Below are 13,124 nucleotides of genomic sequence, written 5' to 3' on the forward strand. Positions count from 1 at the left end.
CTCTCTCTCTCTCTCTCTGTCTCTCTCTGTCTCTCTCTCTCTCTCTGTCTGTCTGTCTGTCTCTCTCTCTCTCTCTCTCTCTCTCTATAACATTCAAACATTTCTGGTAGAGATGAAGCACAGATCTCTGATTCGTGCTGACAGGAAAACAAGGCTGTCAACAAGGTTTGCGTTGCTAAGGCTGTTTATTGGAAAAGGATGCAATCAATTAGTGAAATGGATTTAAAAGATTGAATTTGTCCAGAGAGACTGAACTGTGAAGATTTCTCCAGCAGCTGATCTAATTAGACGATGAGATAAATGCTCTGTGAAGTTGAGTCTTCATTCAGGAGACGTCGTGTGATCTTTATTCTTCTTCTCTTGCTTTACTCTGTCAGGGTGTTGTTAGTATCACCTGTCCCTTTCATTCTGTTTAGCGCCAATAGTCAGGGGCGATTCTAGAGTCTGTTGGGGTCCCAGGTATGACATATTTGGGGGGCCCTACAACCTGAATTTATCACCATTATGTCCCAACGCTTACTCCTCTTCCTCTTACTTCCCGTTTCTTTTTTCTTTGTTGACTTTCATTGACAAACTTTGGTTTTCACAGCAATTATGCTGCAACGCTTAGCAGGGCAACGAAAGTGTGTGCTGTCAGATGAGGACCCCTAAGGGAGGTTTCCTACTGTCATTGCAAAATTTGCACATTTTGATCATTTTGGGCCCCGTCCTGGTGTGGGGCCCCATGCAGTTGCCTGTTGACAAGCAAGCGCCTCTGCAGGTCATCAGTGTTGATAAACCTCACGTGTTCTTAACCAGTAGGCTCGTGCACATTCAGGGACATTTTCAATCTGAAACGCCTCAACAAACCAAATACGATAACCCCAAAAACACGAGTATACTAACTTCCTCTGAGTCACGGAGATGAGAGTAACGACAATGAGCGTCATAGGAACAGAGAAGGAGGTAGGATGAGGTTAATAAAAATTAAAAAAACAGTCCAAAAAGTGAGTCTTGTCCTAACCCCCGATTTCCACAAAGTCTGTGTGCCCCCCCTCATTCAGGTGTACTGGAGGTCTTTTACTCAGCCCGACTGTGTGAAGTGTGCGCTGCTCGTTGTGTACTTTCATACCTCGTCTTTGTGGTTCTTGATGGGAAGGCAGAGGATGCTTTGGGTTTTATAGCCTGTGATCAGATCCACCTCAGCGTTGAACCTCGGGTCCTGGTGAGGAAAAGCAAACACAAGTTAATATAAAAACTGAAAAAGTAAACATGTTCAGCCACTTCATGAAAACGAACACGTGACACATTCAGGGGAATATGATGCACGACAAATGTGCATAAGAAACTGATGTTGTGTATAAACTGCATCTGTGGAGCTGCAGCGTTATGCAACACAAAAGTCCACTCCTCCAAAATAAAAGCCTCACAAGTTGTTTTAAAGCACTGTCTATGAATCACAAATGGGGGGGGGGGGGGGGGGGGCTTCAGAGGCACGTTAAGGACTGCTGGTGGGTGGAGAGATGATGTTTTGTTCAGAGGAATACTCTCCTGCTGGAGCGGCTGACCTTTGAAACACTCGGCTTCTCTCCATCCACTGGCACCCTTTAGACTCGAGGGGTGTGTGTGTGTGTGTGTGTGTGTGTGTGTGTGTGTGTGTGTGTGTGTGTGTGTGTGTGTGTGTGTGTGTGTGTTGTGGTGTGTGCGCACCCTGATTGGAAGGGAAACATCGCACTGGTCTCACCATTCTAAACAAACATATCTGGGTATGATAAAAAGGCTCTTTGTGTTTGTGCTGCAACAGGATTTTTCTACATTTAGGGTTCTACTATCGCTGCCTTTGTTTTCCTTGATTTACATTTTTTTCTGATCTGCTTTTTCTGCTCCTTCTGCGTCATTCATTTTACAAGGTCCCGACCGAGAAGGGATTTTTGGGGCGAGAAAAACTTGATATCGTTATGTCGGCTGCATCGTGCATCACCGCTCAACACTCTGCAGAGTCATGATGCTTGTTGTAATCCATATAGTGCTCTCTGCTGGTGACAGAAAAACTGCTAGTGTGAAACTTAAATAAAATGGCTGTGTGACTGGTGAATAAATCTGTAATATCTGCACATATATGCTATAAAATTAGCCGATACCGATAGTCACTGGATATGTTGATATTGGCCGGCTGATAAATTGGTCAGGCTCTAATTTTTTACGTCTTTATGTCTTGCCTCAGGGGACCCCGGTGTAATCTCCTGCTGTGATGTGCATGTGTGAACAATCATGTCAGGAGTATATCAGGGGCCAGTCCTCCTGAAATGATCTAGACATGTTTGGGCGTGCAGATGTGAAAAGGCTTTAGTAACCAAACCCTTGTCTGTTTCACTTAAAGTCACTCTGACAAAAACCAAAACAGTCTGTCACCAGAACAAAAACTCCCTCTAGAGCAAGAAAACCAGCTGACCACAAAGTGTAAACACACAATAATCTTTTATAATCCAAGAAACATGGGCCAGAATCAACTGGAATCAAAACAAAACTCAGTGAATGATGGAGAACTCCTGCTGCCTTTCTCTTAAAGATTACATTTTGGATGCAGCACCCCCCCCCCCCCCCCTCCCCCCCCCCCCCCCTCCTTACCCCCTGGCTCGGGGGGGGGGGTTTGTTTGTCATCACGCTGCTGAAATCAATGTAATCCTGAACCACACTAATGGGAAGTTAAAGATCCAATCAGAGAGCTGGGGAGTCCCTCAGATGTCGCAGATGGACTTCCTGGAAGCAGTATCTTGTTCTGCAGCAGTACACGTGCGCACACACACACACACACACACACACACACACACACACACACACACACACACACACACACTCAGGTAATCCCGTGTAACATCGTGCATTAGCAGAGTCCTAAAAAAACAACACTCATGATGCTCTAACATTGATTGACATTAAGCCATTTTTATGTGTGTGCATGCACTCACAAACAAGGTCAATCATTGCAAACTCACACACACACACACACACACACACACACACACACACACACACACACACACACACACACACACACACACACACACACTTCATGACAGGGTTTAATTACACACACACATGCACACACTCAAAACCACACTTGAGCTAATTGGACACAGGTGGACCATCCCATCAGCCACGCCTGTTCTTTATTTGTCCTGTTCTTGCCCTGTCTCCTCTCTCTCTCATCTCTCTCTCTCTCTCTCTCTCTCTCTCTCTCTCTCTCTCTCTCCCAGTAATCATCATCATCATCATCATCATCATCATCATCATCATGTTGTTGTTGTTTCGGTTGGCAGGCAACCAGAGGAAGGTACACAGCAGGAAATATCTCTCTCGCTCTCTCACACACACACACACACACACACACACACACACACACACACACACACACACACACACACACACACACACACACACACACACACACACACACACACACACACACACACACACACACACACACATACACACACACACACACACAGAAACACATGATGTCAGACGCTGATGGCGCTGCTCTGCCGTCCCTGAGGTATAAAGACAATGAAGTTTCATAATCCGTCTTGAAGCTTTCTCATTATGGAAGTTATTTTACAGCCAGTGAAGCAAAAACTGCCGTAAGCTTTGATTTAAAATACTCCACATACTGACGCTTATTTATTCTTAACTCACCCGGCGCGGCAGCTTGAGGGGAAAAAAGAGCATCGGAACTGAAAACAGAATTTTTAATTTTCAATCTCATCAAAACAGCGGCACATTTACATCACCTGACGACCGCACACAAACAGAGATATGAAGATAAACAGCTCCCTCCACACATTTTCAAACGCTAAGGACAGCAAAGTCCTCGCCACATCTTCCCTCCAGTTAGGGGCGGAGCCAGGATTTTCTCCAGGTGATGATGGGGAGCTTGACTAATATGCTGGGGTGCTATTTTTACAGTTTATTTTAAAAAAAAAACATACTAACAAAACACTTGAGGGGGCTTAACCCTAGCTCCGGTGTAGCGCCGTGCTTCCCTCCAGTGATGTTTTCATACATCTAGTGAAGAATCCTTTCACTTACGCTGCCATTAAAGTGAAAGACTACAAAGGTTTAGAGCATTTTATGTATTTTCAAAGTGTCTGGGTCAATAATTCTGCTGTGTGGGAATTGAAGGGAAAAGAAACTCTTCATCATCAAAGCATAGCTGAGTGCTAACTAGCTAGCTAACGTTACCTAATGATAGCATCAGTGTCAGTAATCTTCGCTAACAGAAGATAAAGTTCTGATCAAGAGAAATCTGTTCTTTTGACAGCAGAGCATCTGATCAGGATACCTGATGACAAATAAGTCCTTCATAAAACCACACGAGGAAACAACAAGCCAGCAACACTCCTGTTCTGTTTCTGTCAACAGAGTCCGGGGGGGGGGGGGGGGGGGGGGGGCTTCAGCGATGATGAAACGGCTCTTTGTGGTTTTAAAAAAGATAAACTCAAGAACAAGAAAAGTCTAAACCAAGACATGTTGGTTGATCATCGACTAAAGGGGGAAGAGTGACAGTGTGTTGAAACGACATCAGCCGGGAGGTCAGGAGGTCAAATGTCATTAGACACTCTGCTGCTACTCAGTAAGGAGGAAGACGAAGAAGCATGTGTGTGTGTGTGTGTGTGTGTGTGTGTGTGTGTGTGTGTGTGTGTGTGTGTGTGTGTGTGTGTGTGTGTGTGTGTGTGGAGATGAACCCTCTAGTGGAGCACTTTGACCTACTTGCCCTTCTTTGATCCCCCTCCCTCCCTGTAGTCTGTGCTCAGTCAGCAAGAAGCATCAAATGTGCCCGAAGCAAACACGAGCCTGTTTCAGCACAAACTCACAGATACAAAAACTGTCCTCAACGCACGCTTCTCCTCCAGCATCAAAGCCAAGCTGAAGAAAGATAAAAGAACCAGGAGACAGCGCCGCGGTTCATCCTCACCTCGTAAGCGTTCTTGATATTGAGCGGCTGTCCCGTGGAGGCCACGTGTCCCACGACGCCTTTGTTCCACTCCAGGCGGATGCAGTTGCTGCAGGACTCCTCCAGCGTGGATCCCTCTGCAACGTCGAACAGGCGGCTGACCAGGAACTTCCTGTTTGAGCTGTCCTCGCCCACCTGGGACCAAACAGACACACAGATTACAGGATGTGGTCACACAAGTCAGATAAAGCCACAATATAGAGATGACCTGTTATTCATTATTGTGCCCTACATTAAAAGGTTAAAGGTCACATATTGTGAAAAAAAATTCTAACACTAATATGTGTCTCTAGTCTGTATACAAATGATGAGATAAGTCCATCCTCTCTGTCTTTTGCCGGCTCCACTTTTCAGAAAATGTGTGCTCAAACAGGCCATTTAGAGATTTTCCCTTCATGACATCACAAAGGGCAGTAACCCCTCCCCCAGGTGGTTGACACTCCCACAGCTAGGTGTTTGTTCTGCCCTCTGAGTCTGCCTTCTCACCGTAAACAATAGGACATGGAGCAAAGTCCATGTAAACACTCTCAATATGTGACGTAAACAGTAGCTTAAAATACTAATGCTGTGTAAGACTTTGTGTTGGACTTTGTTCTGATTTAGAAAATGTTGTTTCCAGTGTTAGCACGCGGCTTTATGTTCAGATAAACCAAATACACACACCACCAGCCAAAGAGCAAGCAATGAAGTTAGCATGTAGCATGGAGGAGCAATTAGCAGCCAGGGCGACTCAAATGACACGACTCAAATGAGAGTTAGCTGCAGAGTTTGAGTTTATATTAGCTTCTTATTGCACTTTAAATAATAATCCACTGACATTGGGAAAAATGTGTTGGCGTCCGAGATTGTTAATGGTGAAAAACTTTAACTTTGCATGAAAGTACTGCAGTTAAAAAAAAAATGGGCGCAAAATATACCCACATAGATTATAACTTTTAGGACTTTAAGCCTCATATGGAAGGTAACAGGAGGTGCCTAGAGCTTACCCTTGAGTATTTCTCAAACTGGAAACAGCGATTACGTCTCTCTCGTCAGAGACACCAGACTCCATTGAGAGAAACAGACATTTCATTTTATAGAATAGGAACGACTGTGAGGCATCAAATGGTTAGCTTGTTTGTACTGGTGTGAGTTTGCGGCTTTAAAGGGGTCAGCTCTAATTCTTCAAAGCACAGAAACATGAACTAACTAACTAAACCAAGCAAAGATCAACAACTTTGTGTTCTTCAAAGCAAACTTTTAAAGATTTTGTCAGTGGAGTCTGGTGTTTTTGAAACAAGCTATATATGTAACCTCTGTTTGTGGCTTCAAAAAAAGCCTCTTCCTCTTTAAGTGTCCCATATTCTCCTCATGTTCTCCTTTCATGTTGTCAGTCTGTGAAACCTGAAGAGCAGCTTTGTATGATCTGCAGCTCAAAAACCTCCTTATTGATCTGATACTGGGGTCAGTAAAAAAAGCCTAATTTCAGCCTCTGACAGAAACTGTTTGTTTCAGCTGCTGTCTCTTTAAGACCCCCCTTCCCATGTGCCCACTCTCTTCTGATTGGCCAGCTCCCTGGAAGCCTTCCTGGAGAGAACAGACCACTGCAGGGCTGCCAGGGGAGGGCTGCTCTCCAGTGCTGGGAGAAGAGAGTCTATGTAAGAGGTTTCAGCAGCTTACGTAGAGGCTTGAAGCCGTCTGGTGAAATTATGGTTTCATATCGGGGAAATATCGTGCGATTTGCAGAACAAGCTGTTTAGCGCCCTCTGCAGAGACATCCTGGGATTACTCCAACATACCTCATGATCTGAAACTTTGCTGATCTACTCCAGCATTCCCTAAAACGTTTTGAAAATATTAATTATTCAAATTAGAAATATCGAAAAAATATGGCCCCGGTTTAAAGATATTAAGACAGTGATGAGAGTAATCAGAGGTTCGCTCTCTTATCTGTACACAATGTTCAAGCCCTAAAACACTTTTTGGGAACATGTTGCTGGTGTTAAAATCTGAATTAGCATGAAAAGTCCCAACACAAGGGACATTTCTCTCAGCGTCTATATTTTGATATCTATAAAATCTCTTAAAATCAAAACTAGCAGAGACAATCTTTGTGTTCCAGTTAAACCAGTGAGAGTGACAGTGGGACCCACAGGCCCTCTCCTCCTACCAGGAACAGAGAGTAGCGGTCTGCAGCGATGAGCTCGTTGATGTGGAGGAAGATCTTGTGGCAGAGAGCTGTCACGTCCAGGTGACTCGACACATCCTTCACCAGCTCCAGCAGCCGGGCGCAGCGGTCACCCCCGCTGCCCCTACCGGCCACGCCGCAGCCACCCCCATTACCTCCCCCTCCCTCCCCCATCACTGAGCCCCACGGAGGTACAGTCTCACGGTCAGCGTCGCTCAGAAACGTCAGAGATCCCTCAGAGTCCTTGACCACGATGGGTCTGAGTGGGCGGTCGAACTCTGACGCGGAGATTTTTCGAGTCGGCGTGCCGGGGGCGGGGCTGGGGGCTGTGGCTGGGGACGGGCAGCGGTTGTCCAGGAGGCTGAGTGTGGGCGGGAGGATGGTGGAGGCGGAGGAGGGGTCTGTGGAGGACTGGTGGGGACGCTGCTGTGGAGGATTTTCTTTGATGGAGTGGACGCGCTCAGCAAACCAAGCATTCACCATCTCCCTGCAGAGAGAAGAAACTGTATGAGAGGCTTTGACAAGAAATGTTCTGTGCAGCTGTGTTAGACTTTAAAGATTTAAAGGGGACATATTCTGAAAAATCCACTTCTACAGTGTTTCTGAACATTTATTTGGGTAACCTGAGTGTCTACCGACCCACAAAATGTGAAATAAATCCATCCAGTCCTTTGTTTGTGGTCTGCATAAGTCTTACAACACAGAGAAAAATGCTCTGTTTCAAATTTGCTCTCATTGTGACATCACAAGGGGATTCTGTTAAAATAATCCCCTCCCCTCCCCTGGTATCTCCACTCATGGACTCCACCCCCAGCCTAGGGCAAAACTTTTGCACAGGTTGGTAATTTTTATTCTCTCTACAGAGGAGTGATGTCTACTGGGAAAACTCAGGGGTGTGTGTCATTTAAAGAGACACACACACCGAAACGGAGCGTTCTGAGAGAGCTGGTTTATACAGGGTCACAAACCTCCTCTGGTGATTGATTCATGTTATATTTTGACCAAAGCACAACTCAGATGTTTCATTTAGACCACAGGGGACTGTTTAAAAAGGTAGACAAGGGGGATAATATGTCCTCTTTAAGAAAAATGACATCTATGTCCAAGGACAGGTGCTTCTATCCATCAAAGATTACAGGAACATTTTCTGCAAGTTGCACAAAAAAAAAAAAAGAAATGACAAAATATGAGGTGCCTTGGGTTTCTTTTTTTGTTGCTGACGTATTGAAACAGGTATCGTTTTTTTGGGATGAACTATATTGGGGAAAAAATGACAGTGAAACTTTTTGATATAATGATCTTTTTTAAAATGTTTTTGAAGGTTTCTTTTTGGGCTCTTGCTCTTTATCTTTAGGACAGTGATAGAGTCAGAAATCGGAGCGAGAGAGAGTAGGGAATGACATGCAGGAAAGGAGCCACAGGTGGGACTCAAACCTGTGATGCCCACTCGGAGGATCTTAGCCTCTGTACATCGGGCGCACGCACAAACTACTAGGCTACAACTGAGTATTAGCGCCAACAGTAATGCTTTTCATTATTTGGTCCAAAGTCTTTTATCCAATTTCATTAGTAAACCCCCTCTTACTTTGATCAAACCCTTTGACAGCGACTCTGACACACACACACACACACACACACACACATAGTAGAAAAGCCTGAAGACAGATCTTAGAAAGAAGACGCCCCCGCTGGATCGGGCTGTTGATCTACCTCCGCGTTTCTTCCTCAGAAGGGAAGAGACGAGAGAAAAACTAAGCAGATGAATGATTTCCTAGCTCTGTCCCTGCACTCCGAGTTCACCCAGTAATGAGACGGCTGTGAACTCTCTACTGGACGAACCCTATTTCCATCCTCGCTGTTTAGATCAGCCCTTAAACCTGCATATCGAAGCTTTATCCCCTCATATGCTTCCTCCACAGAGACATAGCTGAGAGAAAAAAGCTATAAGGATCTCGATCCACACAAACAACGAGACACACATCTCTTTTTATGTGACCTTTAATGTACACAGGGCCCAGATGTGACACACAAAGCACTCAGTGATCCTCTCACCTGAAGGTTTCTATGCTGTAGTCTCATTATGAGAAGCATAAATTAACCCCTCAGCAGCAGCAGCAGCAGCAGCGAGCACAGGCAGCATGGTCAGCTGTGCCGGTGATTTGTTCTTCATGCTGCATTGACCCCTGCTAGTCAAGGCGTTTGTTTACTTTAGGAAAGGGGTTAAGTGATAAAAAGAACAAGGACACAGGGAAGGACACTTTATGACTGGTAAGACGTGAACAGTAAGCTCAAATGTGTTCCTGTGATAATGTTTCCGACTTTGTTAGTTTTGTACACAACAAAATGCAATCAATCACCGGTCAGCAGCGTCCTATCACAGATTCACAGAATAGTGAATTCAGTGTAGGACATGGTCGGTATCCAAAATCTGTGTATCACAACATGTTGTATCAAGGCCTCTGTATCGTGATACATATCGGATCGTGGGCTTGTAGGAAATACCCAGTCCTACTATGATCACACAACAGGCTCTTTCATCCCGGCCAAATGTTTGAGAATAAATAATATCAGAGAATTAAAATCATTTTAGGTCCAGTAGGAAGATAAAGTATCAATTAGGGTAATGAAGGGGCGCGCTGGTGGCGCAATGGTTAGGGCGCGCGCCCCATGTATTGAGGCTGTCGTCTCAAGCGGGAGGCCCAGGTTCACTTCCACCCGTGGCCTCCCTCCGCATGTCATTCCCTGCTCTCTCTCCCTGGTTTCTGACTCTGTCCACTGTCCTATCTCCGCATTAAAGGCACAAAAAGCCCAAAAATAAATCTTTAAAAAAAAAAAATTAGGGTAATGAAAAAAAGATGCAGTCACATTGGAAAAGATCATTTGAAACCCTCTTTAAAGTGTGAGCGGATATTTGCTGGAACAAATATAATGTGAGCGTGTGCGTGTGTGTGTTCGTGCGGTTTGTGTGTTAACAGAAAATGTAATTACAGCGAGGCTCTCTAATCAGCCAACACATTGTCTAATCAACTCCTACAACATGAACACACACACACACTAAAACGCACACACATTTCCAAGCCTGCTCTCCTCCACTTTGACTCAAGTTTTTAAAGGTCGTGCAACTCGTCCTGATATTTCCAGGCCAATCAAAGGTTCCGTTCACCGGAGTGGAAGGTCGAAACTCGGGTCAGACGTTAACAGGCGCAGGCCGTGAAATTAACCGTGCTATCTCTGGCCCTGAGCCAGGCGAATAAAAACTTAAGAGTCACAGAGAATCGCTGTTATCTGACTGCAGCATATCAAGCTGAGTTCTCCGTACTACGTCTCCCCACAGAGCCGACCCTAATGTATCCCGAGGTTGTGTGGCTGAATCAATACCTCTCTGAGAAAAGCCTCTCAACCAGAACAGCAGAAAGGCTGATGTGAGCGCTCATAAATCTTCTTTTTTTTAACTTTGCAGTTAAAATCAGCAGAAGAGGAGGAGGAGAAAGACGTCCCCTCACGATACTTTTTATGGAGAATATTTAGATCTGGAGAAGGGCGATTGAGCGTGTGCTGCTGCAGCTGAAAGGAAAAGCGACAGAGTGAGAAGTTGACATGGTGGATAAAGTGGATGAATGGCTCTGAAGGGGTTTGTCACTAAAACAAACACAGGCATAGAGTGTCCCGATGAAGTGCTGCCAGGCTGACGACGAGCCGGCTGTCAAACCTGCCTTATATAGCTGCTGCTGCCTGAAGAAGAAAATGTTAAGAAAAGTTGAAAATAATAAGTAAGGTTTTTTTTTTTTTCATTTGTGTAATTTCTGTCCAGGAGTAAAATCTGAATCTGGAACTTAAAGCTCCTGTGAGGGACTTTATGCAGTGTTGGTGCCCCCTGTGGACAAAGCAGTACTTTACATCTTTATGCGCTTTGTAAGACGTCATTAAGACAAAAGTGTCATCCTGCTTTCTTTTAAAAGTCAAAATATCGCTCACTGTGAATTTTTGTTTTAGAAAATAAAATGTAAAAAGTCTGTTTCGCCTGACCCCAAATTTCCACATAGTCCCTGCGCACCATGGTATGTCAGCAACGCTCCCTGTGGAAACACAATCATTGACTAGAGTGGCAGCGAACGGGGGTCTAGTCCTCAAGAGCGGACGCCCCAGGTTTAAATCTGACCTGTGGCTCCTTTCCTGCATGTCATTCCCCACTCTCTCTCTCCCTGATAGCCACTGTCCTATCTCTCAAATGAACGCACAAAAAGCACCAAAAATAATCATCTTTAAAATCAAGATGATTGTCCATAATTTGACGTATGAAACCGTTTTTGCAGAAGAAGAAAAAATAAATTCCATGTTAAAAAAATGTCTAAAATAAAAAAATCAAAGTTTTAAATAAAAAGTTCAAACAATAAAGTCTGAGTTTTTACAAAAGCACTAAGAGGACATGTAACAATACGTTTTATGTGACTCAGAATCCGATTCAATATCCCAAGATAACAAGATAAATAAGTTAAATTTTCGAGAGAGAGAAAAACGTAATCTGAGTTACACGGGAAAACTGGGTAAAATAAAATGAATGGCTGTATTGCAGCTTAGGGCCTCTGTAGAATTTGGTCAGAATAATGTAAATAAAGCCGTAAAATCTAAGATAGACTTCTGAGTTTGAACATAACAATTAGGTTAACTAATATTGAAATACACATGTTATATTCCAGATCAAAGAGGTCATAATTCTGTCAATAAATTCAGAATATAAAGTCTGTGCAAAACTGAAAATGCTCCATTAAAACTCAGGACTCACGTTGAACGCGTCTCTAATCCTCTTCTGTAGTTTCATAAACATGTTCTCTTATTGCAAGCTCCCTCTAAAGCATGCACCCTAAACTCCACAGGACCAGAGGTCTGCAGCAGAGGAAAGGTCCACAGGCTCCTCTATGTGAAGGACTTGTTTAATTATCACCGTGCGTGAACCTCTTCAGCGGAGCGGGCTGAGAATTAAACAGACAGAATCATTGGCAGCTGTAAAAGTTAATGATTAAACAGATCTGTGCAACTGTGGAGCTGATTGTGCAGAGGAAGGTGTGAATCACCTCACAGTGCATTAACTCTGCAGGTACAGACCACCTGAGCAGGGACATGGGGTTTCCAGGTCACAGTGGACCATGTCAGAGTCGCATTAACGACAGCTGGAGTGTTTACGCTTACGGTGTGTATTTCCCTATAATAAAAAAAACTATCAGAGGAAATTAAAGCGTCCCTGATTGGCTGCGGAGCTGTACACAAACGCAATAAATCAGCTGTAGTGTCCACAACGTGTCAGCTGCAGACTTCTTTTTTTCTTTTCTTTTTTGTCTTTACCTTGACGCCTTCCTGATAAAGTAGGAGTGGGTGAACTCCAAGTGGTCGTCCAGCCACGCTTCCATCCTCTCGCTTTCCGGGGAGCAGCAGTCCTCCATGGCGCAGAGGCGACTGCACGCTGAGCTCCGGTTACCGTCTACATCTATACACAAAGAGCCGGTACCGAACAACGCAAACGGAGAGAGAGGGAGTCAGAGAAAGGGATAGAAAGATAGAGAGAGAGAGAGAGAAAGAGAGAGAGAGAGAGCTGCTCCGGCGCCGGTTGCTCGCTCGGTCGGTCGGTGCGCACGGATCATGAAGTGGTGACTGTGCGCTTCCTCGTTGGTGAAGCGACTGTTGGCGGATTGGAGAGAGAGAGGGAGAGAGAAAGAGAGCAGGAAGACCCCCCTCCCTCCCCTCCTCTCTCTCTCCCATATGTTCAAAGGCGCTACAAATAAACTAATAAATAAAAACACAGCATGCATGATATGGTCCATACATGCAGGAATAAACTGTTTCCGGTATATTGCAAAGAAATAAAGCGTCCCAAAAGCTGCTGTTTGTATGCATGAACACAAAGGCAAAGCATGCATGTTTTTTAAACTAATAAACTAAATTTAAAAGTAAAATAATCAAACCAGAGTG

At 44.6% G+C, this 13,124-nt stretch overlaps 1 protein-coding gene across 1 annotated transcript in view; it reads right to left on the bottom strand.

Annotated features, from left to right (window-relative positions):
* pde5ab (phosphodiesterase 5A, cGMP-specific, b) overlaps positions 1 to 12,836 on the bottom strand; it is a 54,873-nt gene extending 42,037 nt beyond the window's left edge. Inside the window, 4 exon segments of the mRNA XM_020643595.3 lie at positions 1,112 to 1,201; positions 4,955 to 5,128; positions 7,143 to 7,647; positions 12,501 to 12,836. Of these exon segments, the coding sequence (XP_020499251.2) occupies positions 1,112 to 1,201; positions 4,955 to 5,128; positions 7,143 to 7,647; positions 12,501 to 12,598 (867 nt within the window). The 5' untranslated portion in view covers positions 12,599 to 12,836.
* Positions 12,837 to 13,124: the final 288 nt, after the last annotated feature.

This window comes from Labrus bergylta, chromosome 22 (assembly GCF_963930695.1).
Source record: "Labrus bergylta chromosome 22, fLabBer1.1, whole genome shotgun sequence".
NCBI classification, from domain to species: domain Eukaryota; kingdom Metazoa; phylum Chordata; class Actinopteri; order Labriformes; family Labridae; genus Labrus; species Labrus bergylta.